The sequence below is a fragment of the Lepidothrix coronata genome, unplaced genomic scaffold (genome assembly GCF_001604755.1).
Source record: "Lepidothrix coronata isolate B3197 unplaced genomic scaffold, Lepidothrix_coronata-1.0 Scaffold31, whole genome shotgun sequence".
Lineage (NCBI taxonomy): Eukaryota > Metazoa > Chordata > Aves > Passeriformes > Pipridae > Lepidothrix > Lepidothrix coronata.
This window is the reverse complement of record NW_016690211.1, coordinates 4,938,855-4,965,149: the sequence shown is the minus strand read 5'-3', so window position 1 is coordinate 4,965,149 and position 26,295 is coordinate 4,938,855. Positions and strand designations below refer to the sequence as shown.

At 36.4% G+C, this 26,295-nt stretch overlaps 1 protein-coding gene and 1 long non-coding RNA gene across 6 annotated transcripts in view; one reads left to right on the top strand and one right to left on the bottom strand.

Moving 5' to 3' along the window:
• Positions 1–23,566, top strand: part of ARL15 (ADP ribosylation factor like GTPase 15) — a 223,438-nt gene extending 199,872 nt beyond the window's left edge. For 3 of the 4 annotated variants that reach the window (XM_017811132.1, XM_017811128.1, XM_017811130.1), the window contains one exon: positions 19,762–23,566. In XM_017811132.1, coding sequence (XP_017666621.1) covers positions 19,762–19,914 — 153 coding nt within the window. In that variant the 3' untranslated portion in view covers positions 19,915–23,566. The remainder of the gene's footprint in view (positions 1–19,761) is intronic. The other variant, XM_017811129.1, reaches the window with a different exon arrangement.
• Positions 11,365–14,261, bottom strand: LOC108495454. Of its 2 annotated transcripts, XR_001874129.1 has the most exons (4): positions 14,185–14,261; positions 12,851–13,051; positions 12,478–12,522; positions 11,365–11,487 (listed from the first exon to the last, which is right to left on the bottom strand). It is a non-coding gene; the product is annotated as an uncharacterized LOC108495454 (long non-coding RNA). The 2 variants fall into 2 exon arrangements; XR_001874130.1 differs by lacking the exon at positions 12,478–12,522.
• Positions 23,567–26,295: the final 2,729 nt, after the last annotated feature.

Below are 26,295 nucleotides of genomic sequence, written 5' to 3'. Positions count from 1 at the left end.
TCAGTAGTCGTGAGAAAACAGCCTGTTGGCTAAGTGATGCTATGGTTCTCCATGCTATTCCTGGCCTTGTGGGCTGTGGTGCTGCAGCAGATGGTTCTTGTCCAGTTGGGTGGATTTGAAAGATCAGAACAAGGTAAGCACAGGAAAGGCACTTGATTGAGGGGGAGAGGGGAAGGAATGAAGAGGGATAAACAGGCCATGTTTATTTTATCCTTTTTCTTTGAAGTTTTTCCTTTCTATCTTTAAATTTTGTATAAATATATATAAATAACAAGTAAACAGTAAGACCATATTGGTGAGGGAGGAAGACAACAAAAGCTTACCATTAATGCTTCTGTAGCCAGCTAAATTCTGACTTTCTGTTTGTATTTACTTGGAGAATCTTCAGTTGTGTTCATAAACTCCACATCCACAAACTTCTCAAATGTGTTAGTAGCTAAAATGAATTAATAGTAGCTTTGTGATGTCACTGAACTTAAATGGGAAAGCCAGAAAAAGAGCCTGGAACTTCTTAAACATCCTTGTTTTTTTAAATACAGTCATTTTGATATATAAGCACGAAACTTTCTGAAACCATAAAATCTGGCTTCTCAGGACTCGAGTGTTTGAGGAAATATAAAATCTAACTTACAAAATATTCTATACTCGTTTTATATTCTATTATGAAAAAAGTAGTAATTTTATTGCTTAGACTTGCTATGACATTCTTGACTAATCGGCCAGACATACTTCAAAATATTGCTTTTTCAGCCACTGACAGAGACATAGTTCTACCTTGCAGCATTCATCTTCTAGCCTGTGCAAATTTTCTGTGTATGGAACAGCTATTTTTACCTTGTTTAGACAGAGTTTGGTGGGGGTAGTTATGTTTTGAGCTTTTTAGACTGGGATTTTAATGTGGGAATGTAGTTTCCCAACAGTGCTTGCTATGTAATTATTGACATTGATAACCTGAAAACATTTGGTAATGTTTTGAGTCCTTTAGAAAAGTCTCCACATTCCAGAGAATATCAGCTTGATAAATACAGATGAGAGCTATTGAAGTCTAGTCAGGTTTTTGGGTGGGGTTTATTTTGTTTGTTTGTTTGGGGGGTTTTGTTTGGTTTTTATTTTGTGGGATTTTTTGCTTAGTTGGTTTTTTGTTTTGTTTAGTTTTGGTCTGGTTTTTTTTTTGGTTGGTTGGTTGGTTGGTTGGTTGGGGTTTTTTTATTATTATTACTCTAGTGTCTAGAGTATAAGTACTCTACTGTCTGCAGACTTTTTCACCAGTATGCATCTGACATAAGACAGTTATATTGCTGTACACATTTAAATGGTCTATTACTAGTCTGCTTCCAGGCATTAATAAAAATATATTAACCCTTTGATCAAATTTTATTATTTTTCTAATTTTCTTTCTAGACAGTTTATGATTCCACAGGATTCTTTAATTCTCAATCATGATACATTGTTAATGGGCTTTAGAATCTTGTCTCCTTGGCTTCATGCCAAGCAGAAGTCTCAACTATAGATACGTTGAACAACTATAGATATGACATATACATAACACTGGAACTCCTAATATAGATATAAACATGGGGAAATGGCAAAATTTTTTTCAACATACTGCAATTCTTTATGCATAAATTTACCCATAAAAATAAGATATATATTTGCTAACAAAACATGGTTTGTATAAACTGGGTTTTACTCAATTTTAAACCCACTGAATTTCATGTTCAAACTTACCTGAAGGAAAAAAATCCCAAATACTTTATATGGACATATCACAGTTACATGAAAAGGTTGAGAGACACAGATAAAAGGGATTACTGTATTTACGATTTATAATTCATTATACTGGTAGATACTGGGAGAGAGGTTAGTAAAAAATCCTATTTTTTTCATGCATCTAAATCATAATTTACTGCTTCTGAACATTTGATCTGAACAAGCTGGAGAAATGGACCTATGGGAATCTCACAAGGTTTAACAAGACCAAGTGCAAGGTTCTGCACCTGGGTTGCAGCAACCCTAGTATCAACACAGACTGAGGAATGAACAGATCAAGAGCAGCGCTGCCAAGAAAGACTTCGGTGTGCTGGTGGATAAGAGGCCCAGGAATGTACACTTGCAGCCCAGAAAGCCAATCCTGCCCTGGGGCTACATCAAAAGCAGCGTGGCCAGAAGGTTGAGGGAGGTGATTCTGTCCCTTCCCTTTTCTGATGAGACCCACCTGGAGTGCTGCAGCTCTGGGGTCCCCAGCACAGGAACGGCATTGACCTGTTGGAGAGGGTCCAGAGGAGGCCACCAAGATGATTAGAGATGGATCACTTCTCCTCTGAGGAAGATTGAGAGAATTGGGTTTGTTAAGCCTCAAAAAGAGAAGTCTTTGGGGTCACCAAAGTGTGATCTTCCAGTACCTGAATGGAGCCTACAAGAAAGATGGGCGGTGCCTATTTAAAAGGTCATGTAATGACAAGACAAGGGGGAATGACTTTTAACTGAGAGTAGATTTATATTAGGTATTAGGAAGAAATCCTTTACTGTGAGGCATTGGAACAGGTTGATTAGAGAAGTTGTGGATGACCCGCAGGTGTTCAAAGCGAGGTTGAATGGGGCTCTGAACAATCTGGTCTAGTGGGTGGCAACCCTGCCCTTGCCAGGGCTGTTGGAATTAGCTGATCTTTAAGGTCCTTTCCAGCCCAGGCCATTCTATGGGTCTGTGATTCTATGATCTAAAGAGAGATGGGTTACCTTTGTTGTCAGAGCAAACCAACCGTCTACACCTTTTTCTGCTTTAACCTGCTTGGCAGTCTAACTTTTGACTAGCTAATTGACTGAGAATTTGGATATATTCACTCCTCTGTAAGGAATTTACTGAATAGTTAGACGATAAGTACTGATAATTCCCTATGTTTTTCAAAAAGAGAAGGAGTTCTAAGGAAAACCAGAAACATGTCACAGCTCCTTACAAACTCACCAGTCTGATTCCCTTTCCAGGGTTACAAGATGTGCCAAATCCAGGTGCTGCCAGAGCCTGTTTGTAAGTGAATCTATTTTAGGAGGCAGTTTCTGTGTAGAAATGACAAGTTTCCTGATCTTCTCCAAGGCACAGACTCAGAAAAGAACAAGTCTGAGCTGGTGTCAGTTCCTAAAAAGAAGTGTTGTTTTTCTTCTGGCTAACCACTACCTGGCTGAGCTTATTCCAACATACTTGGGATGGAGGTGGGTGGGAAGAATTGGAAAAAGTTGCTTGCAAGTCAGAAGTGAAGGATTTACCCACCTGAGTGGGACTGCTCAAAATTTGTAATCAAACACTTGATGAAATACCCTACCTGAGTTTTTTCTGAGAATTTTAATCCTTCCTTTCTGCATTTAATCTGAAAAACTGGGAAAATAATACTTACTTAGCTCACAGGGATAGATGACATTTTCTTCATTAGCATCTCCAACATCATGTGGTATTCTTGCACAAAAGTCCTCGAGAACCCAACAGTCCTTTTTGAGAAAGAGAGCTGGTATCCCTATCATATTTTGTGTTAATCTAGAGTTTCTTTATGCCTGCTTAAGTGATGCCTAAAGTAGATGCATCCTTAGAATGAAAGAAAGTGATATAGCACTAAACAAACAAAATTTGCTGAACTCAAAATGCTCAAGGGTTATGTGTTTACAAAAAGAAAAAAAAATCTAAGATTAGAATTTTAATTTTATTGAAGACATGGTTTGAACGCCTTACCTTCTCTCTCTATATTATATATATGATTATCTATAGAATTGTAGATACTCTGTTAACTGAATATTAGATCCTGTAACTAGGTATGAGGAGGGTAAATGTTACCATATTGTTTTATTAGCCATGCTTTCAGGGAATGTCATGATGATGACTTGTATTTGGCAGTGGTATAGTTGAACTAGCATGTATAAAAAAGTGGTTTGCAGTTGGTACTTGCATTAATGAATGAGTATGAATCATAAAATTCTGCTTACATTGAAGCTTTTTCAGGTTGGGTCTGAAAGACAGGGAGTAGTGTGGTATTCCTTTAACATCTCAGTACTATTTGCAAAATACATTTTATTAAACCCTGAATTATGACCCAAAATATGGGTTTTATGGATTGAGAGATCTCAGCTGACTTCTGAAATGAATAGGAAATACTGGAAATATATGATTAGCTGTAATGGAGATGGAGGTCTCGTACAATAATGCCTCGTATTGACCTCTTGCAATTTCCAGTAAATAAAATTAATGTGAAACTAATCATGATCTGAACTTTCTGCTTTGAGTTCTGTATGTTTCCCTCATTTTCTAATGGAACATGTCTATCTTTTACTGTCTGTTGCCTATATCCTTCACCATTTCTTTACCCATTCCTACCTTCATGGTTTCTCTTTTGAGCTGAATTATGGAAGAAGAAAATGTTAAAAAAAAATCCAAACAAAAAACCTCACAACTGTGTAGTCTCCTTAGCTCTCTTCCATTTCTGCTGAGCAAGCTTAACTTGATTTCAATGTTAGCCCACATCTGGAGCTCTAGTCACCATTTGTGACTCCAGCATTTGTGGAGGGCATCAGTCCTGCAGAATTCACCTTTGTCCCTGAATCACATGGACCATTCTGTTGCTACAGTGAAGTTTGAATAGCAAGTGAAGCAGACTTTGCTCATGGCTAGTAAATGCAAGGAAAATTTGCCTCCCTTATTCCAGATGGCCAGTCAAAGCAAAGAGGGTGATCCTTTACCCATGGAGTCTGGGAATAAACTTTTTTCTATTTGACTGCTGCCAGTATGCCAAATTCTCATCCTTGAACCTAGGTGCAGCTGTATATTTGGTTGTTGCTGGGAGCCAAAGGTGGGCTGGCAGCCCTCCAAGTGAAAGCTCTACCTTCCACATGTAGTTTAGACAAGTTCAGTCAAAAGTTTGCTATGTCTTTTACTTTGAACTTAAATCAGGAAGGAAGTTGTAGAGCTTTCTGGGAAAGCCTGTTCAAGAAGCTGGGCATAACTATACAGCTGGAGTACATCAGTACTCTGTATGCAATTTAATTATCATAATCTGTTATAATAACCTTTAAGCTAGTGCATTTTTTTTGTTTGTAAGCTAGTGCCAAAAAATCAGTTCCTCTGTCACTAGAAAAGAACAAAACAGAGTGTCCAAGACACAGAATATAATGAAAATAGTAAAAATTGTCACACGATTACATATGGGATACTTTTGCAGTACAGACAACTCTGAAAAGTGGAAAACTCCTAAAGGTGAAGAAGAGCAGTCACAGTAGTGCTGTCAAACATCTCAGTTGTGTATGGCTGTAGGAAGTTTCGAAAGCACGGGTGTTGCTGTGCCCAGTTGCAGGTTGGTGGTGATTAGCAACTGGCTTAACTGCTTAGTTGCCATTAAAATGTATGCCTTGTTGTTAATTCTAAATAGGGTCAATAAGTTGTTTTGATCTGTCAGACCAGGTTCTACTCTTGGCAGTAATATTAATGAACTGCAGCTTTGTAAATGTCATTGGAGAGTGCTGCTGTCCAGACTCCTGCTCCTCTGCTACTTCACAGATCAGTCCTGGGGAATGACCCGCTGTTGGTTTTTGAAAAGGGACTGATTTCTTGTCTGCAGTTCTATAGTTCCAAAAACTGTATTTGTACTTGTCTAATGGATTTGTTAAATTGTCTCCATTTCATGGATTTGTAATAGCAAATGTGTTCTAATAAATTTTTAATTATTTGATTAAAATTAAATTGTTAATTAGAGATTATATTTTGTGAAGCATAAGAAATTATGACAAGAGTAATCAAACATTAATTATTGAAGATTATACTGATAAGCTGTCTGCTGTTATACTGCAGATGTGTGATGGGAAAAATGAAACTTCCCTTTCTATAACTTCAACTCCTAAATCTCCTGGAGATGCAAAATGCTTCTTCCACATTTTTTTTGGTGGTACTGCTTTAAGAAGTAGATAACTTTTTAGTTGCCTTGCTTGTGTACAGACACACAGTAGTTCAAGATTTTTTTAATATGCACTTGACATTATAGCACTATAATGCAGAGTAGCTTATAAAGGGAAGGATTCTCTGTTATGGTACAAGACTGGTGGGAAATCCTTCTTTAATGAGAAATAGTGACAACAGATTTTACTTTTGGGGTTACCATCTTGTTGATTCCCTTTGATTTCACCTCAGCTTTCCTGTTCTTGATAGTTGGCTGTCAGTGCAGCTCTACATTGTTGGTTTTCAAAAATCGTCCGAGGAAAGATAACGTGTTTTGCGTGTTTTGTACATGAGGAATTATGGTACACATACATTGCCAAAGAATTTAAAATGTTAGAGTTTAAATTTCAAATATGAAGATTTTCTTTTGAGCCAAAAATCACCTGCTTTCCAGTAGGTCAGCACATAAGCATTCAAGTATGAGCAATCTCACTAAACCAGTGACAAATAATTTAAATTGTTTTCCGAACTGAGAACTGTTGTATTGGATAGCCAGAGAGCTGAGCCATCCCCAGGTGGACATGGAAGCATCCAACTCAAATATGAAAAGGAGAAGTAGCTTCCAAAATAAATTATTAGGAGTAGATATTCATAGTAGACAAAGCCAAATATGTTTCCCCTCTTCTGCTTTTATATCAACAGATGATGAAAGTTACTTAGTTTATACTGAAAATGTTGAAATGTGATAGTCAAGCAGTTGTCACACCTGTGTTATGCTTTCCTGGTTGTCTAGACATTCCAACCTCTATTCATTCCTGTGGATCTGAATCCATCACCTGTGCTTAATACTTATGTCTGCTGAAAAAAAGTAAATACTCTTGCAAGTGGTGTGTCATGAACATGCTCTTCTAACTTCAAACAGGCCTTTAATTCTCTTGGTTATGTGAAGTATATTGGTGTAAAGATAGAAAGATTACTTTCAAGGAACCAGGTGTTCATTCTCTGGGATTTTTTTATAGACTTACCCGTGTATCTCCTGCTGCTTTCAACTGCATCAGAATGAAGAAGTATGTATTTTTTACTATAGTGCTGCAAGCTTTTCAAACATATCTATGAAAGATGCTATTCAATTTGCTGTAAAGGTTGTACATTTGTATGTCCTTCTTTGTTGCAATATGCCTTGCATAAGCTAACTCAGTTGCCTTCTCTTGAAAATGAATCTTATTCCATCTTCAAAAAGTTAAATTTATTCTTTGAGTTTGATACAGTGATACCACAGTTCATTCCTCTTTTCCATACCTCAGTCATCTGTCATCTTTCCAAAGCTTCAAAACTCTCAAGAGAGTACAATGCGTGTCAGATGTGAGAAGAGCGCTGTCTCAGTAAGTTTGACCTGATCAGGAAAATTTTCTTTTTCTTTTCTTCTCCTCCCTTTTCACCCGAAATGACTCCTTCAGGAAACATCCAATCTTTCTGTAGCTCAGTTGATCAAAGTGCTGTATTGTTGGATCTTAATCATGTATGAATGGCTCCAGAAAGGATCAGAGCTCTCTTTGTTCATTAGAGGCTTCTAGGCCAAAACCAGTGCCAGCAGCCATAAAGCAAATATGTAAACCTCTGTTTGGTCATTCAGTGAACCGCATCACTCTAGGCTTGACCTCCACTTCTTTGCACAAGCTTCCTTCTGCAGGAAGATGGCCTGGATCATGGTCATAAAATATATTAATGCTAGCAATTGTAGACAAAGGGATTATTTTTGTCCTTTTTGATGTCTCTCTACTAATTTTTCTCCTTGCAGTTTCTTGCTTCTGAATATCCTCAGCTTTAAGTACAAGCTAGGTTCAAAATGTTCCGGATTTGTCTGTATCAGATAGAGCGTGGTCTGTATTGCTGTGGTATCACAATGTCTTGCAAAGTGTAAGTGGCAGATATGTGCCAATATCAAAGTGTAAGACCATAAATGTTTGGGTGTTTTTTCCTGTGAAATGGGTTTCTGTTGCACTGGTTGTATATGTATCTTTGCAGATTGGTACTGGTTGTAGGTAAATGGACTGTTCTTTAAAAGGAAATTCTTGACCAAGTGTTTTTACTTCTTTGTAGCCCATCAAGACGTTGGAAGTGCTTAACGAGGCATAACAGTATTGGGTAGGACGTTAAGAAGACATTGTATTTCTCCTTTTGCTTCAGCTGTGCATTTTTGTGCAGCCATTTTAATGATAATGTCACTTTACCTTTGTATATGATACAAGCTGAGATGTTCTTGCTTGTAGACTAATGTGTAGTTGATAGCTAAAGTGCAATCCCGTATCTTTCCTATATTGTTGTATCAAGCATGAATTGATTGCATAACTCAAAGTGAACTTACTATCTCTGAATGTTTGTGGTGAAAGGAAGATAAAGAATGAGAAGCTGCATGTTATCCGGGGTATTTGTGCACAAACACAAGTGGTATTGTTTATTGGGTTATCTGTCTGTTAGTGGCATGCTTTAAAATGTTGTCCAGTGAAGAAGGCAAACCAAATGACTTAGCTGATCAATCATATACTGTGGATAATGAAAAACAAATAATCGAACAGTTCATGTTTACCCTTTAGGTCAGAAAATTCACTGTGCAAAGTAAATGACTGAGTGTGTTCACAGAAGTAAGGATGGGTTTATATATGACCTGTGAGTGTCCAGGCTATATTAGTAGAACAATATGACTTCAAATGTAGTTCCATTGGCTTTCTCTCTGTATATACTGTATCCATGAATACAAACAAGGCGAAAAGGGGAAGAACTTAGTGTTTTGTCTAGCATTTATGGTAAAATTCAGAAAATTCACAAAATTGACATATGTTAACTTTTAATTAAAGATGGAGTATACGAATCATACTAGAGGCATTATGGTCTTTGCATGTGCTTTCTATAAAATGAGCAGAACTGCTCTCTCCCCTCCTACAAGAATAGCTGAAGATCTAATCAGACCACCAGCCAGTGGATTTTTTTTATAGGATCCAGTTGTACTTGTTTGTCCTGCATTTGTCTTTAATCTAAACCCAATTGATTGCATTTATACTTTATTTTTACTGACAGATCCTGTTAATACATTTCAACTCTTATCAAGGGAACAAATGAACCATTTTTTTGTTTCCTGTGACAAATGTTACTTTTTCATCTTGATTTTTCTGAGCATTGTCCACTTTTCAATATACTCTGCTTCAAACTCTGTCAAGTCCTTTTGCAGAATTGTGCTTTCCAGTTGGCAAACATCAAGCTGATACACTACCAGCTGGACTGGAATTTTTTTTATATGAAGTAACTTCTGCAGTGATGAGTTAGACATCTTTAGAAGCAGAATGTTTTATTGCTTGTAAGTAATCTAAAGCTATTTTGTATGGCTGATCTCGTCTCACCTCTCCATACTTCCCCTCTCCAATTCCTGCTGCACTGCCTGTGGTCTGACTGACATGATGATGATACTGTCCTTTCTATCAATCTGTCTACAACTGGACTATAAAACAGTGTGGCTGGTGGCACTCTTCACTGCATGTTCAGTAAACCGCTGTACAATGTGCAAATACTTATTTATTCAAAGTCTGAGAATTTGATTCATCTCCAAAACAGTTTTGCAGTAGGCAACAAGGCATGTTTTCCAGCTTTTTTGGAGCAATGTATAAAACACTTTGTAGTATTAATTTTTTGAAAAACTATTGTTAGTGCTTAATCTTGTAAGGACGTGACTTCTTTTTTGAGAAGACAGTTGGAAATGTCACATTAGTAAGATTTTGAATTTTAGTTCTTAACAAGTAAACCTTTCCTGTTATAAGTCACTAAAGCATCTGTGAATTATTAGCAATATACTGCTAGTACACTGATTCACTATAAAACAATAGAACCATTTTCCAGTTATGGAAGCAGACATAAAACATTACTTTGCAAATTCTGGTCTGTTCAGTAACTCTGGCATGATCTATCTGTCTGTATTTATAAGACCATGCTAAACATTCAAATCTAAAATGTTACTGAAGAACCTATTTTTAGCTTTGGGCTTTTTTTATATCAATTCACATCCATGGCTTCCTTGCAAATGTTTCTTTTTCTTTGAAATCTGGACCACTGTAAAGAAGAAAACTGCATTCCTGAGTTGGAGATTGAGGAATATTCAATAACCTGTTGCTAATTACACCGTTCTCATGCCAACTGTTGCATAATAGGCATAACAGAATAACAGTGCTAAATTATAACTGGAAGTGTCAGGTATAATGCCATGATACAGTGCTACTTTCAGACTGTAGAAAAATCACAACTCAGATTTATTTTTGGTGCTTATGGCTGAAAGATATTCTATTTGTTGTTTTATTGCCTTTGTACTACTTTGGGTTGCACAGGCTGTGATGATATAGAACTAGATCCTGCACAGTTCACTTGCATCAAGTTTAAAAACAATGCTTTAAAAGAATCACTTTCACTGTGAATGCATCTAATCAAATAAGTAATTTAAACATCATCTTACTCATGTGTAGCAGACCATTTTACACGTAACTGAGGGTTTTACAAGCCTGTGTTTCAGACAAGGGAATTGGTTGTTTCTTGTATGTGAGTTTCAAACTTAAACTCATTAACTTCCATATGTAGAACCTTTCCTAGCCTGGTAAAGAGTATTTAGTTAAGGTCTTTTTAGCTATAGTCATGTATAATAGTTGATTATCAAGAAGTGGTAAAATGGTGCAAATTTCGAGTATGTTCTGCAAAAGCTAGTGATTATAACCTTTCAACTTGTCACTAGTGGTCAGCAAACAGCATATGGTGATTTCTAGTGTAAAGAAGACTCAATTAGCAATTGCAAATGTGCAGAATTATGACTTACCTTGAGCACCAGAACCCCAGATTTTAAAGAGGTGATTTTACCTTCATTAGACAACAAATTTGAATAGGTAGGTTATACTTTGAGTGGAGAGTGCTTAGAAAAATCTGTTGCATTAAGGTATTTTAGTCAACTGCTTTTAAGCTTCTTGTCCTCATAAAAAGTTGATGTCAGCTATATATTTTCTCTATATGATTTCCTTTTCAGTGAGATGCTTACTCTAGGTGTAATAGTGTTGGTAAAACTGCGAGTCAGATGCAGAGATAGAGGGAAGGAGCTGCCTGGCACCTTGCAGAAGCTGGGTTTCCCTTTCTGCAGGAATCACTTGCCAAATATCTGCTTTTGTTTTTCACTGATACAGTCATGATAATTGGGGCATTACTAGGACATAGCACTTGCCTGCAGGTCCTTTTCTTCAGAAATAATCTGGCTTTTCAATGACACTGTAAAGGTACTCCATAGTTGTAGTGTACAAAGGAAAACCTAAATTCACCTAAAGTGAATAGCTTCTCTAGTCTCTGGGAACACTTTTTGCTTTACCAATATTTTATGTTAACTTTTTCAAAAATGTATTTATTGCAGTTTCTGCTTTTGAACAGGAAGTGGTTAATTGCAGTTAGTTCTGAGCTTCCATTTCCGCTGTGTGGATTTTGCATAATGAATAATACTCCCTTCGGCAAAAGACCTAAAGGGAGGTTCAAACCATCCTCCATTTGTACACTGTGCTCTGTACCTGGTAAGGAACAAGAGAAATAGGCATGACTCCCGTCTGATCTGCTCATGGGAGCACACATCTTGTAGAACCACAGCTGTTGCTGAATGGTTTTTCTTTTGTGTTCATACTGGCTTTTAAATTGGAACAGTGTCGGCAGCATGAATGTGGGGAACCAACCACAAAACCCCTTAGAAATCCTGTTCTGTGCTGTTGATACAAGAATACATGTCTGTACAGTGTTTTGTTTCTTTGCAGACGTGGGCAAAGTATACAGATGTTATTTATTCAAGTGCTAGATTTATATACATGTTCAGACATGCAAATGAATCATCACACATGCACCTCTCTAGAAAATACTGTTTATCTGAACAGAAAGCATGGTATTTGCAGAAAGGATGTCATAATAACGATTGATCTTTGGACTTCTCATTATTGAAAAGGTTATTTTGACATTCTACATCACAGGTAAACTTTTTTGGGTTGGGGAGGGTAAAATCTCAGCACTTGTATACTTTTGTCTCAGGTTTTGTTGCTAGTTAAAGCCACAATCTATAGTTAAAGCTAGCATATTTTGCTGCTGAAATCAACATACTCTGTCAGTAGTGTTATATTCTGAAGTAAACCATGAGTATCTGCAGACTATTAAAAAAAATGATACTACGAAAATTCTGGAAGGCCTTGAAAGATTTCTTTTTAAAGCTCTTGACTGTTGAGTTTCTACTAGTTACTTGTATTCCTTACATCTCCAGCTATTTACCTGAAGATGTAACAAAAACAAACCTGAGTGAGACAGTAGAGAGGAGATTGGTGGTATAGCAAAAGCTTTTAGTAGGTTTCTTGTAAAATTATCTTTGGATCTGTTCCATTCTATGTTTTTTGTTAACAGATTAGGGCAATGATAGTCATTTAAACATGTTATTCTAAGTTAAAATGGATCTTATATTCAATCAGTCACTTTTTATATAGATTAAGAACACATTTGGATGTGCTAAGAATAAATACACTTACATAGCAAATTGTCTTCACATGCAATAAATTGGCATTTTTGTGTCTCTGCAGTATGTGGAGGAAAAAAATATGTGAATATTAGATGTCCTCCAAATAGCTATCTTTAACCAAGGCTAATTTTCAGCATTACTCTTTAGGATTTTATATTCTAACACTTTAAATATGTAACTGTCAGACAGTATCTGTGGCATCCCAAAGTACTTAATAAAACATAATGGGTAAGAAAGAAAGCAATAGGAACAGTAACTTAAAGAATATGATGTCTGATTTTCACTTCTGATTAATTCTTTGGAATAAGATAAAGAATTAGAGCTGTAGATAATAAAGAAAAATATTTTACTGTGCTTTCATTGGATGCATTTTTGTACAGTACCTGCTTCTCTGTTCTCATTGTTTCACTTGTCACTCAAGAAGAGATGCTGTTTCACTCGGATAATTGTGAACCCTTGACTTGTTTTTCCAGTGCAGTGCTGGTTGTATGAATCTTCATCTGAAAGTCTGGTTTTCTCTGTATAGATATGCTGCTGCTGTTCTCATGTTATTTCTATGTCTTCAATTGTAGGAAAAACACATGCTTATATAAACAGAATATCGTCAGTGAATAAGACATGAAAGGCTGAGTATATAGGTATATGTTTTTGGCAGCTACATGAGATTTGCTATTTCTTTTGAACAAACGAACAGAATGTAACCAAAAAACTAATGCACTGTAGTACCTTGTTTTGTGGTAAAGACTTGTGCAAAGAACTGATAGACTCTAGTAGTTTCTCAAAGCCCATCTTTGCTTCCATCCACATACATATCTCAGTGGCACTTCTGCAACCTCAGAAGTGCCTATCCTCACTCTCATCCATCTTATTATCCCACTGTCATCCATCATCCCAGACCCATAATAGCATGACTCTGTGTATCTGTAAAAACAAAATACTTATTGATTTTAAAAATCTTCCCACTCTCTAGCTCACTCCCTCTTTTCTTATCTCACATTTGTATTTGCCAGAACTGTGTGCTCTCTGTTTGGAGTAGTGTGGCTATACTGATTTGCCAGGCATCCTATTTCTTCATTCTGAATAGTTAGTTATCTTCTTTAAAATACATTTCTTTCAGCAATCACTTGCAATGTGAAAAGTGTTGTGGCTTGTGACCTCTGAAGATGAAAAAGTGCACAAAGCACCGTGTACATTATTATAAGTGACTGTGTTCCTCTTTGTAAAGACTTAGGAGCCAAAAATATCATCCAGGTCTCTTACAAAGCTAAGTACAAAGCTCAGTTGGATGTGCTTTTATAAAACTCAAAATCTAAAAAAATTTTAAAAAAAACATTGGAAAGCTGTACAAACGAGAACACTAATTTGTAAAGCATTCACCAGTCCTTGTGAGGCATTGTACTAAATGGCTTCTGATGGCTTTGAAATCTTGTCTAGAGAAATTGCTGGCATCATTCAGAAATGCTGAAGAACGCAGACTTGATTTTTCTTTTGATTTTACTTCTGCAGGTCATATTTTAAAATTAAAAAAAAAAAAAGCAACTCAAATAATTCTCATTATCATAATATATACTTAATGGATCCATCCCAAATTTTTAGCATTGTAGATACAGGCTTTGGCACATGGAATTCAGTGAGCAGTGAAATATGGATCTTCAAAGAACTAAAATGTCAGGGCATTTCTATGGCTGATAGTGGTGTTTGACCTCAACTAGCACACCTGGAAATAGCTCTGTGGCTAGGTTGCTCCAGACCATGGCATATCACCATCCCATCATCTGGGCACTTTCATTCCCCTCCCTGTTGTGTAACAGATATCCTGTATGGAATCAATAACTATGAGGTACAGGTGCTTTGGGAGTGTTTATGATGCATAGGTGCATTACAAGGATCCCTCTAGATATGGATGAGATCACTGTTACGAAGCAGCATACAAGCAGACCCACGTGAAGTATCTTTTCAGGATGATGTGAAGTGTCTCTGTAGGAGGAATAAATGTTATGAGACTTTGGCTAACAATTGTACACGTTACAGCAGCTGCTCTGGTCAGACAGGAGGTCCTTTTCCACCAAGTGGGGTGTCAGATGAGGAACTTCTAGCAGATTTTTAGGGAAAAGCATGAAAGTGTTAACTCCTGAGTGACAGTGGATTGAGCTAGTTGATTTAAGATTAAGTGGCTATCAATCCACTCCACACAATCTTATAAATCACTAAGAAGACCAGCAGAAAAGTACACGTAGCAGCTCAAGAGGCTGTGCAGTTTGCAGTCCAGCACACTAACATAAACTAGAGTGGATTTCAGTTTACTTTTTAGCATCAGTGGTGATTTAAGCAATGAGTTCTACTCCGTGGTTACTAGGTCAACATTTGTGGTTTCTATTTAATTTGCCAGAATTTCCTTTTTTTTTTTTTCTGTTTTCTTCTTTTAGACATGACTTCTTTTGCCTCTAATGCCATCCTTTTCCTTACTGCAACTGTTCAAAGCTTTTCTGTTTATTTTAAAGTCTTCTGTAACAGTATAAATATACTCTGAGCCTCTAATTATGGTATTTTTTTCTATGCCACCTGCAAACATTTTACCTTTTTAGCTGCCCAGTTAATTTTCTTTAAGTTCCTCATTTTATGTAGTTTCCCTTTTTAAAACTTAATGCTATGTGACGGACTTTCGGCTTCTCTTCTCCAAAGACATTGAATTTACACATGAATTGTCTGTTGTTCATGGAGTGGCAATCAAAATTGGCTCTCTTTCCTGCATCTTCTAAACAGTTGCTCCAAAAGGCAGATTTTTATGATGTCTGAAAAGGTAATCTCAGGATCACAGCTCAGTGAAACTTCCACAGTGTGGGTATAGGGAACCCTGATCTCCCATTATTACTTCATTTCTTGTCCATGCAGATTAGGGATAGATGAATGAACCATTTCTTGCAGTTAATACATGGATTCAGCAAGTTAGATTATATTAGTTCATACCCCTCACCAGTCACCCTCTTGCAGTAATACTTGGTTAGTCCTGAAAAAGTCTTTCAAAAATTCAGAGTAGTTGAGGCACTGATGAGACCAAGCCTTTGAGTGGATATGATATACATTTTGTTACACTTTTTTATCCCCACTAAATTGTTCAGTAAACAGCAATGAGTGAAGAAATATTTCATCCATTAAGTTCTCCAGTTACCAGCCTGGTAATGTAAGTATCTATCTGAATTTTGTATTTGTTTGGAACAGATTAGTCCCAGTGGGCAGGAAGCCGATTTGTGTTGATGAAATTTGGTAGTAAAATTTTGAATTTGAATGAAAAATAATACTTTCAATCATCTTTTTTTTTTCATGTTGAATTGTAGAAATTACTTGGTTTTCATATAATAAAGTATCTAAGTTTTCCTGTAGATCTTATGTTCATATGTGTGGTGAACTGACTAGATGATGAGTTTCAGTAATAGAACATAGAAGAGGTTTCAGCAGGGCCTGGTTACTCAGCTTACGTATATCGGTTTAGTAACATCAGTTCCCTGCTGCTATGATAATTTACACCAGCTGAGGTTCTGGGCACCAATCCTTTTATTGTGTCTTGACTTTTCTAGCATGGAGGTTAAGCAACATTTGATAACCATATGTGTAATGTATTATGCCAGCAGAATAGGACTTAGAAGGTGGAGTACTGGAAGACTGGGAATTTCAAACATGTATTGTTAGATTTTATTGACTTCAGAATGTGGTGTAAATACATTGTCAGCTTCTCTATAAAACAAGGCCCCCATGTGGAGTCAAGACATACAGTGAGATCCTGTAAAATTGTAGTAAAGAAGTCTTAAAATTATGTAGATTTAATTGATTATGTTTTCCTCCAAGATTATCTTAAAAATTTAGCATTCTCAAAATAAACTCTTGAAAATGTAAAGCCAGTATATAAATGCACATCTAATGTGTCAGACTTCTGAAGTACTTTGCTCCAGCATCCATGAACAGGCAGAAAGCTTTTCACTGTTCATGCAGAGGGGAAGGCAGAAGAGCTTCTCTGAGGAACTCACCCCTTTTGTAGTAGTTTGACTGAAGGGAGCTGTAAAATAGTAACTGTTGATGCAAGAGCTACCTACGTGAGTGAATATTCAGAGAATTTCAGCTTCCTTTGGATACTTTGGTGATTAGTTTACATCCTCTTAGGAAATCTGCAGGCAATGAATGTGAATGATGGTCATCAAGGCAGAAAGCAACTAGAGAAACAAACATGGATGGAAAGCTGAGAGCATTCCAGTGGAAAACTCAGCTGTATAAAAAGTGTTGGGCATCTGTGCCAGTCTGTTTTCGTGTAGTTGTTTCATCTGTTGTGTGTAAAAAAATGGTTCTTTAGTTAAGTCTAAAAAAAAGAATTGTTCTAAAAAGTGAATGACTTCTTCTGAGTTGAGAGGGGGAGAAGTTATAGTAAATTGGAAAATATTTGTTCCTGAAAACTTCTTTCTGGAAGTTTCAAAGTTCATAGAGCTCACTTGCAAAACCCTAGGGTTTAGCAAACTCCTTTGTGGTGTGAAGTTTAAATGAGGAAATATGGTAACATACCACAAAGTGTCCCTTGGGTTGTGGAAAATCAGTTCCGTGCTATTTCTGGTTTAGTTATTTATTATTTGTAAACCAATTAATGTTATTTTTCTTGATTTGTGTTAGACATGAGTCATCTAGAAATCCTTTTTTTTCTCTGTGGAAGGTATGAAGCTGTTACTTCTGTGAATATAAGCAGTTGTGTTTTTATGCCAGTATCAAAACTTCCCATTTCAAAAGCCACTGGTTAACAAACACTTTGATTTTGGCATTCATCTAGGACCTATTATGCAGATACTCTGAACTGTTCTTTAGATGTGGAAAATGATGACAGCACATCACTGATTTAGTTACATTTCAATTACACAGCTAGAAATAGAAAAAAATACACTTTAATCAACATTGGGCATCCAAATAAATAATTTATCTGCAAAATTTGTTTCACTAAATTGATGCTGTTGACATCTGTAGTCATTTTTCTTGGCTAAAGGGTACCTTGGTAACCTGTATTGTGTTTGCCCACAAAGGCACAAGACTCAATGCTAGTCTGCTTATGGCCACCAATTCTGTGTGCATGTGTTTCTAGTTTTAAACCCAAGTATTGTCCTTACAATGTAATGACCATCCTTCATCTGGTGTAACCTTAATTCAAGAGTCTGTGTAAAGAAGATTGCAGACAGACTTCAGTGAACTCAAGGGGCTGATGGCAATAGTCTTCCAGTAGAGGGGGTGTGGTGGACATCCTCTGGGCTGTGGGTCTGAAACATCTCAAATTACTCAGCCATATTTGTCAGTTTAAAACCAGTGGGCTGCTCTACCTGCTAACTGCACTGATACCTTGCTTTGTTATCCTTCTGTGCAGCTTTTACTTCCTCCCCTTATGTGACAGTCAAGGAGGCTATTGCTGAAACAGGCAAGAGAGCTTTCTTACCCTGCTTCTCAAGTACTGTGATCAGTGCCATTGAGTAAATTCAGTTTGGTGAATTTCAGCTACAGGGAACGTAGCAATACGTCCCTTATAGAGATTAGTATTTTGGTTCTTATCGCGCATAACCATGCCAACGTATCAGGTACTGATGTGGCACTGAAATAACAATGCTAAAAAGTAGGTATGATGATACTAAAATACTGTTTGTTGAAGTCCTGTTTCTTTCAACTTTTCAAATGCATGTCTTAAAATTTGAGGGGAAGTGAATGTATACTACTACACTGCATTTTCAAAGGTTATTGATATAATTCTGCTTTGATTGAAATAGATTCTAAAATTTTTCACCTGTATCCAGCTGGGTAAGCAGAAGGTCCATCTCAAACCCCATTTTTTCCTGACATTTGTTACTAAACCCTATGGTCAAAATTTCTTTCTAAAAAATAAGAAAGCCTTCCTGCCACATGGTTGTGGTTGAATTCTGAATTATGTAAGTTGATACAACTACAGTTGGTTTCGTCCACTAGAATACATTAATAAACAAAACTGTAGACACTGCAAGAGCTACAGAGATGTTGCAGCTTGTATGGACTTTGGAAGCCTTTCTTTCTTTTCTTTTTTTTATTCCTCCTGCACGTGCAGCCTTACACAGTGTGGCTCCAGTTGCCTGTTTAGGGCCTCTACTACCTACCATGTTATGAGTAACTGCTCCTGTTATTGTGCTGCATATTTGTGACACAGTCTGTGATAAAAGAAAATTAAGAGTATTTGGCAAATAATTACAATGAACAAGAATGTCCAGACTAAGTCAGAGCTAAATACTTCTGTTGATATATTGACAGTAGTAAGTTCTGATGGATATAGTTTTCGATGTAAAAACTAAATGTCTATGTGGACAAGTCAAACATGAGTAGACTTTTGGATTATTTACTTTCAAAAACTAAAATGTTGATGAAAACAGTAAACGGTGGATTAGTATAATCTGCAGACTACTATCTTCTCCTAAGAAAATTAAAAAATATGTTTTGATATTTTACTTGGTATTTTGAAAAGTGATTGGAATATTTAGTGATTACTAAACTAAAATCATTCCTTTTTCAGTCTTCCTGTGGGTCTGTGTTTCTGCCTTGACAATTGGTGCAACAAATGTTACTAGTTATTGCTCTTTCAAATAAACTGCATCATGTCTCACATATATTTATTACTATCCTACTAACATTAGTGTGCTAGTTTTATGTTTAATTTTAGAAAGACTAACCAATTTTGAAAGAATTTTTATTTTTGTAGGGTTCTCTATGTCACTAAGAGATGCTGTGCTATAGCTCACATTTAGCTGGAATGTTTAGAATTTGTACATTTTTGATGTCTGATTTGTGAAGTTAGTCTTGTGACAAATTCTGCATCTTAAGTGTTTACCAGTAAGAGTATAATGAAACACTCAGAGTTAACATTAAAATATAAACATAACCTAAAATTTCTTAGTTACTTTTGCTGGTTTGGATATGTTTTTGAGTAAATGTTTCATATGCTTTGCTCTTTGCCTTAAATCACTACAATTCTTCCTCAGACCTCCCATGCTGTTAAATGCATGGGTAGAATGGTAGCTTCCAAGCAGTTCACTCACCTCTAAAGAAAACACTTTCAGGTCATGTTACATAACCTGTATTATAAGAGCAGATGTGGGTAAGATTCTAAAAATTAATATCCTCATCTTTTTATGTTGTGTGGGTTTTTTTGTTTATTTGTTTGTGGTTTTTTTTGTTTGTTTCAGTTTGTTTTTTTAGATGTGAGAGGGTTTTCATTATAATATTAATACACTGGTCTCTTTTTTTTCCTTAATAGATAAAAAAATATTTTGAACTTGAGCCGCTTGCACGTGGAAAGCGTTGGATTCTTAAACCCTGCTCCTTGGATGATATGGAGGCAGTAAAAGACAGCTTCTCCCTTCTAATAAACTTGCTAGAAGAGAGAGACTTCGAACCTTCAAGAATGTGAAATCCAAGAGAAAGGAGTGGTTCTCCAGACATCACTGTACTTGCTCATTCTGCACACAGTTTAATTATGGTGTGGTATCAAGACTGAGCTGTGATATGTTGTTCATACAGAGTTAGTGCAGAATGTCCTTTTGTTAAAATAAATGTTCTGTGAGTCAGGTACACAACTATTTCCAGTAGAGTTGTCTATGCTACTGAAGTAGGAAGTTCCTCTTTGTTTACCACTATTTCTGCACACTGCATGTTTCTTTCTTGCTTTGCGATCATCCTTGATAGGGAATTTTGCGCACACAAAAATGACCTAGTCTGTAAAGGAGGAATTCTATGTGTTACCTTGGATTTTAAAAAATAACTAATATCTAAATGATTTGTGGGTCTAATTTGTATTAGCTTGTTTACTGACCTCACAGTATGGAAAAGCACAGCCACTGAGAACCTAGGATACCTAAAAGGCAAGCAGTTTCATGTTAATGCAAAGGTTATTCCTGAGGTTTTACTAAGTGAAAACACAGTTGACAAATTAGTTGAATTCTCTTTTAAAATCACTGCATAACCTTGCTGAAGGCAGAACAGTTATTTTGCTAGAAGTTTGATGAAAAGTGAATTAACAAACAGATGTCCACAGATAACAGTATTTGGGGAAAGTAGGTGACATAAACAGGTGATCTAAGTAAAATGATTTTCTTAGAAATATACAAAAGTTGGATAAAGGAATAAACCAATTGAAAGTCATTTTCCATAAAAAAGAAAGGTAAATTTCTGTTAGTTCATCTGTGGAGGCTTTATTACTAGTTAGAAGTATGAGTGATTTGAAATAAGGACTGCTTCCTTTATCACTCATTTATAGACTACTGCTGTTATTGTAACATTACCAAGGCATCTATACCATAATTAAGGGTCTTCCAGTGTTTGTACTTCTCTTTTCAAGGGGATTATGTCTTGTTCTTTCAAGCTTACTCTGGGCTAAGTGTTACTTAGAAGACAAAAAAGTATTCATTGGAAAACAACATTTGTAATACATTTAGAAAAAGCCCCTTTGGTTCAAGTAACACAGTCCACATTTTCTATTTCCACATTTTCCCCAGATTTGCAGTATTTTGGCTGCCTTTTGTTGAATTTTTTAAAACTTTATAACCCAATTTTGTTCATTAAAGAAATGTGCCAGGCCGCTTGTCACTGAGTCAGTGACAACAGGGGACGTGCAGATCAGTTGCTGGACTGGTGCACACCTTGAATGCTGTGCCTTGCACATTCAGCTACCCTTGAGTGTCTGCAAATACAAACTGTAGTGATGTGTCATTAGTTTCTCATTGATTCTGCTTGTGTTCTGAAACTTATAACGCCATTTTTCAGGGCTTTAAGCAGCATATCTTTCCACTCTGAGCATTTATATTTTGTTTAATGTTTATTGTAGTTTCTCATTAGTTTATTTGGGGATAAGAAAATAGCAAAGATCAGCTTTTAAAGGCTGATAAAAGCCATTTCTCTATTACTTGCAGTTATACTCTTTGTTAAACAAAATGTTTTTAATAGGTATTTTTGTTTACTTTTCAATTTCCTTGGATTTCCTGCATTGCTCCCACTGTTTTAACTTGGTTCCTATTATCAGAAAGAAGCTGGGAAAACTGATAAACTCCTTGTTTCATTTTGAGATAGAATAGGCAGAAAGCCTGAAGGGCGTCTCCTTGCTTTGTTTTTTTATTCTCTTTCCTACCAGGTCAATCGTCTCACTCCTAATACTCTTGGAAATAACCAAGAACTGGAATTGTTCATTTTGAAGCACAGAGTAGCCCTGCTTTGGTTCAATTCTCTCTGCACACTTTAGTCGGGACCCATCTGCCCATCAGTTTCTCTTGTATGGGTTAAGGAGGTTCCTTTCCCTGGATTTAAGAAGGAATTGGATCTAATTTACAATTTCAAACTCTCTCTTAGCTTACATGAGATTAGAGGCTACAGAGTCCTCAGATTTCCACAAGGTCCCCAAATTTCTGTCCTGTTTAAGAGACAACGACAAGTAAGTGGTAAGGAGGAGGTGGGAAAATTACTTGCCAGAGAAGGCAGGCAAAATGGGGGATTCACAGCTTTTACTGCTTTTTCATTGGCCATTAGTTAGAAGATGTGAAATAACATTTTTTTACTGTTTTTCCCCTTCTTTCCCTTAGTTATGGACCAAAAGTTACAGGAAATGAAAATAAGCCCAACCATATTGCATTCTTGAAACTTTACTTATTTCTGCCATCAGTAGAAAAAACATCGGTCTAGTCAAAAAACTTTAATGTTTCCAAGTTACATTTTGGTCATGATCTCCCAGATATGCACTGTTAGAAGGTGCTACATGACTAACATGAAAAAGGCCCAATACATTGATGAGAATATGGTTTTGGCATATGCCGGTGGCCACTTAGACTAGGACCTTAAGGCAAATGTCAGCTGCACAGAAGCAGTGATTTTGATTTACCGAATTATTTTGAGTATGCTTTTTCTTATTAATACAGCGATCATTCCTCACCACAGATTGAAACAATACCTCATAACTGCTGAAGGCTAAAACCAACACTTAACTTTACTTTGAATGTAGTACTTCTGTGGTTTTGTGTTGTAGATAGACTTAATGGATGTGTACCTTTTTAATGTCTATAAGCAACTTCACCTTTTTGTGAGGGGATAAAAACATTCAATAGCAGCTCATGTCATAATTCCTTGTCTATAGTGTTGTTGAATGCTCTGGCTTGGTAGAATATGTAAGCACTATGCAGTTTGCATTCTGCTAACCAATCTCAATTGCTTCAGTTTTTGTTGGTTTGTTTTGTTTTGTTTTTTTTTTTTAATCTTTTCAAATGTGTTCATCATTTAGGTGGAATAAACTTGGGCACTAGGCTCTACTTTACTTGCAAGTTCATTAAGGAGTGAACATTTTCTTTTTAAAAAAGATGTGCTTTAATGTTCTTTAGCCATCTGTTAAATTACTTCGTGTGTGTATGTGTGTGTGCCCACACTGGGCTTCTCAGACCTGTGGCTGTCTGCAGTGTCTCAGCCGTCAGAGTGAAAACATTATCAATCAATATCCAACAACAGCTGGTTTTGACAACCTTCTGTCTGCTGCCTAATGCTTTACAGCTCATCAGTAAGACTTCTTTGTCTGCCCACTCTGAGCTGGTAATCTTACTGCTTCCATGTCGTGTCCTGTAGTTGTACTTCTAGCATTTGTATGGATAAAAAGTTAAATCTTAGTGGGTTTTGATATTCTTTCTTGCTGTATAATGCTCCATGTGTATCTTAGCTTGCCTATTCAAATACGCTATACAAAAATCTGTGATGTATTATTTCATTTAACTTCTTGCATTTCATTATATTTATAGAAGTTGCAGATTTTTGTACCGTATTACTTAATACAGTTGCCTTTTTGTAATGGCAATTAATTTATATTACAAAAGTTTGTATCTTTTCTGTAGTCAAAAAATATTAGTTAACTGCCATATTATCTTAACTTTATACGAAAAATACAGTGTCTATACATGAAGTTGACCCAATTAAATGGTCAACTGCTGACGTGGGGAACCTGTACTGTTTATGATTTATACATAATTTCCACTATCAAAAAAAAAAAAGGAAAGAAAGAAAAAAAAAAGAAAATAAATGCTGTGTAGAATTGAGTTGATAAGTTTTGATTTCTTGAGAAAGTAGCCAACTTGGGAGTATGGCATATTACCTTGATTTGGAATGTTCAAGATTAATTATTTACCCATAAGTGTAAAAAAATATTCCTGTATAAATCATTGCTACGTCATACGTAGTTACACATTTACACACACATACATACAAAATAGAAACTTTCAAAAATTGACTGATTTTTTTGACAGCAAGATGTCATTACTCTGGAAATATATGTAAATGGTATTGCAGGTTTATTGCTGAAACAGCTATTGGAATAATCTTTATACAATTCTTCCATAATATTAAATTGAAAGACATGTTTATATGACTAGAAATTATTTTTAAATAAATGACATGGCAAGGTACATATATACAAAACAAAAGCTACAGAAGTTGAGCGAAGGAATATACTCTGGGGAAAATAAAAGATTGTTGAAACAGCTCAGTGTTATCCTATCGAACACTATTTGAGTAGAAGATGCTCTTACAATGCAAGTTGTAACAGCTGATGGAAATATAGCACTGCTGAGCCAGACTGGAGTTGCTGATTCAGCTACTAAGGTATGCTTTTTCCATTTTACTATTTTTAAATCTGCCTCTTAACCAAGACTAGGAATGAAATGAAAGATTTTTAAACTGATAATTGTTTTTTAATTCTTTTGTTTCATATAAATCGGAATTGAAAACCAGGTAATCATGCCTCATTTGAGAGCTCTTGAAAGAATTTTCATTAGCTCATTAGCCCTTTGACCTAATAGTTTAAACAAATAAAAACATCTGTTTGTGTCAGCTGTAGGGTTAGTCATCCAGAGCCCAGGTTAACACAAGGATAAGAGAGAGTCCCATACATGAAGAAAACCCAAACTGTTTTCAGTATCTGCAGTTGAAAAGGACCCCTGAAATCAAGTAGGGCTGTTACTGAATTCTGTTAGGCGAAGAAACAAAATGATCATTATCTTTCTCAGTCCTCAGCCCTTATGAGTGAACTGACTAATTTCATTGTGTGAGTTGGACTGAAGATCAGATCTAATTTAAATAGTTCTGGGATATTCATGCTTAATGCTACCTGCTTATAATGTGTTGTAGCTTTCATCACAGATACATTTGGAGAAGCCAAAGTATACTGTGTATATTGATTGTTCATTCACCAGATTTCATAGGAAAATGTAATATGTGGTATGGGATATGTTCAGGGCAACCTTGTTTATAGAGGGTATGTTTGTGCATCAAGCATGTTCAGCACTTCTATTTATGTCTTAAATATGCCTCAGTTTTTTAATCACTGAATATCTCTAGGAAAGACAGATATTCAAACCAACCAGTGTTGGTTCTAACAGTAGATTATGTAGCTCCAGTTACCTGTGACAGTAAACTGGGAGAGAACAAAAGTATTCTAATCATCTGGTTGTCAGGTTTACAGTAAATCCAACTGAAGTATTTAGCAAAAGGTCCAGTGCTGGTTTGAGATGATTATGGGAGAAGAGGCACTCATTGCCTGAAAATAACCTGAATCACAGAATATCCTGAGTTGGGAGGGACTCACAAGGATAATTAAAGTCCTGGCCCTGTACAGAACAGCCACGAGAGTCACACCATGTGCCTGAGAGCATTGTCCAAACGCTTCTTGAACTCTGTCAGGCTTGGTGCTGTGACCACTTCCCTGGGGAGCCTGTTCCAGTGCCCAACCAGCCTCTGGGTGGAGAACGTTTTACTAGGTTCTAAACCTCCCCTGACACAGTTTCAAGCCATTTCCACAGGTCCTCTCACTGGTCACCAGAGAGAAGAGGTTGGTCCCTGTCCCTCCACTTCCCCTCCTGAGGAAGCTGTAGACTGTGATGAGGTCTCCCCTCATTCTCCTATTCTCCAGCCTGGTTTTGGTAAAGACCATATTTGTAATGAAGAACTATTGTATAGTTAATTTCTAAGCACAGAAACATTTCTCACACAGGAAAAAACTATACATGTATTTAAGAACCTGCCCACATACTAAGAAGAGGCATGAATTGTACCTAAAACTGACAACAAATAAAACCAGCCATCACAGCATCTTTTTTTTACCTGCCACCTCACAATAGTAAAATGCTGTTGTTCAGTTTTATTATGATGCCATGTAACTATAATTTGTTGCATTTCAGTGTGCACTGGAAAGTATTTGCATGTAATAAGTAAAAGAAGATAAAAATCCATTTGTGGTTTGGCAACTTCCATGTATCAAGAGCTGCCCTCTTTATAAGGAGACATTGAGCACTGGAGTACAGGAGCCTTATACTGTAACTTTGTTATAAATCACTGCTAACTGAAATGCTAAATAATGGAAATCCCAAACAAAAAGTCTAGTACTTTTTAAATGCATAGTCCCAAAGATGGTGTGCAGGAGAGAGGAAATCAAGACTTGCATATGAATGTTGCAAAACCAAAACAAGTTTAATGGCCAATCACACAGCAAAGTATTTGGTGTTTTAACAATGTGGCAGTCTTGAATTTGGAAGGTTGATAGATTTTTCAGGATCAAAAGAACATTTTGTAAAAAGTTTAATTTTATAGTATACATTTTGGGCCTGTCAACTTTGACACAGTCCCATTAAAGCAATAATTCCTGCTATGCATTAAGGTTGGCACTCAAAAAATTTCTTCTATGGAAATGAATCTGTTCTGTGTTCTGTTAGAAATGCTCAAATAGCATTGTTTGTCCTGTGTCACCTTATTTATTTGAAAGGACATATCTTAG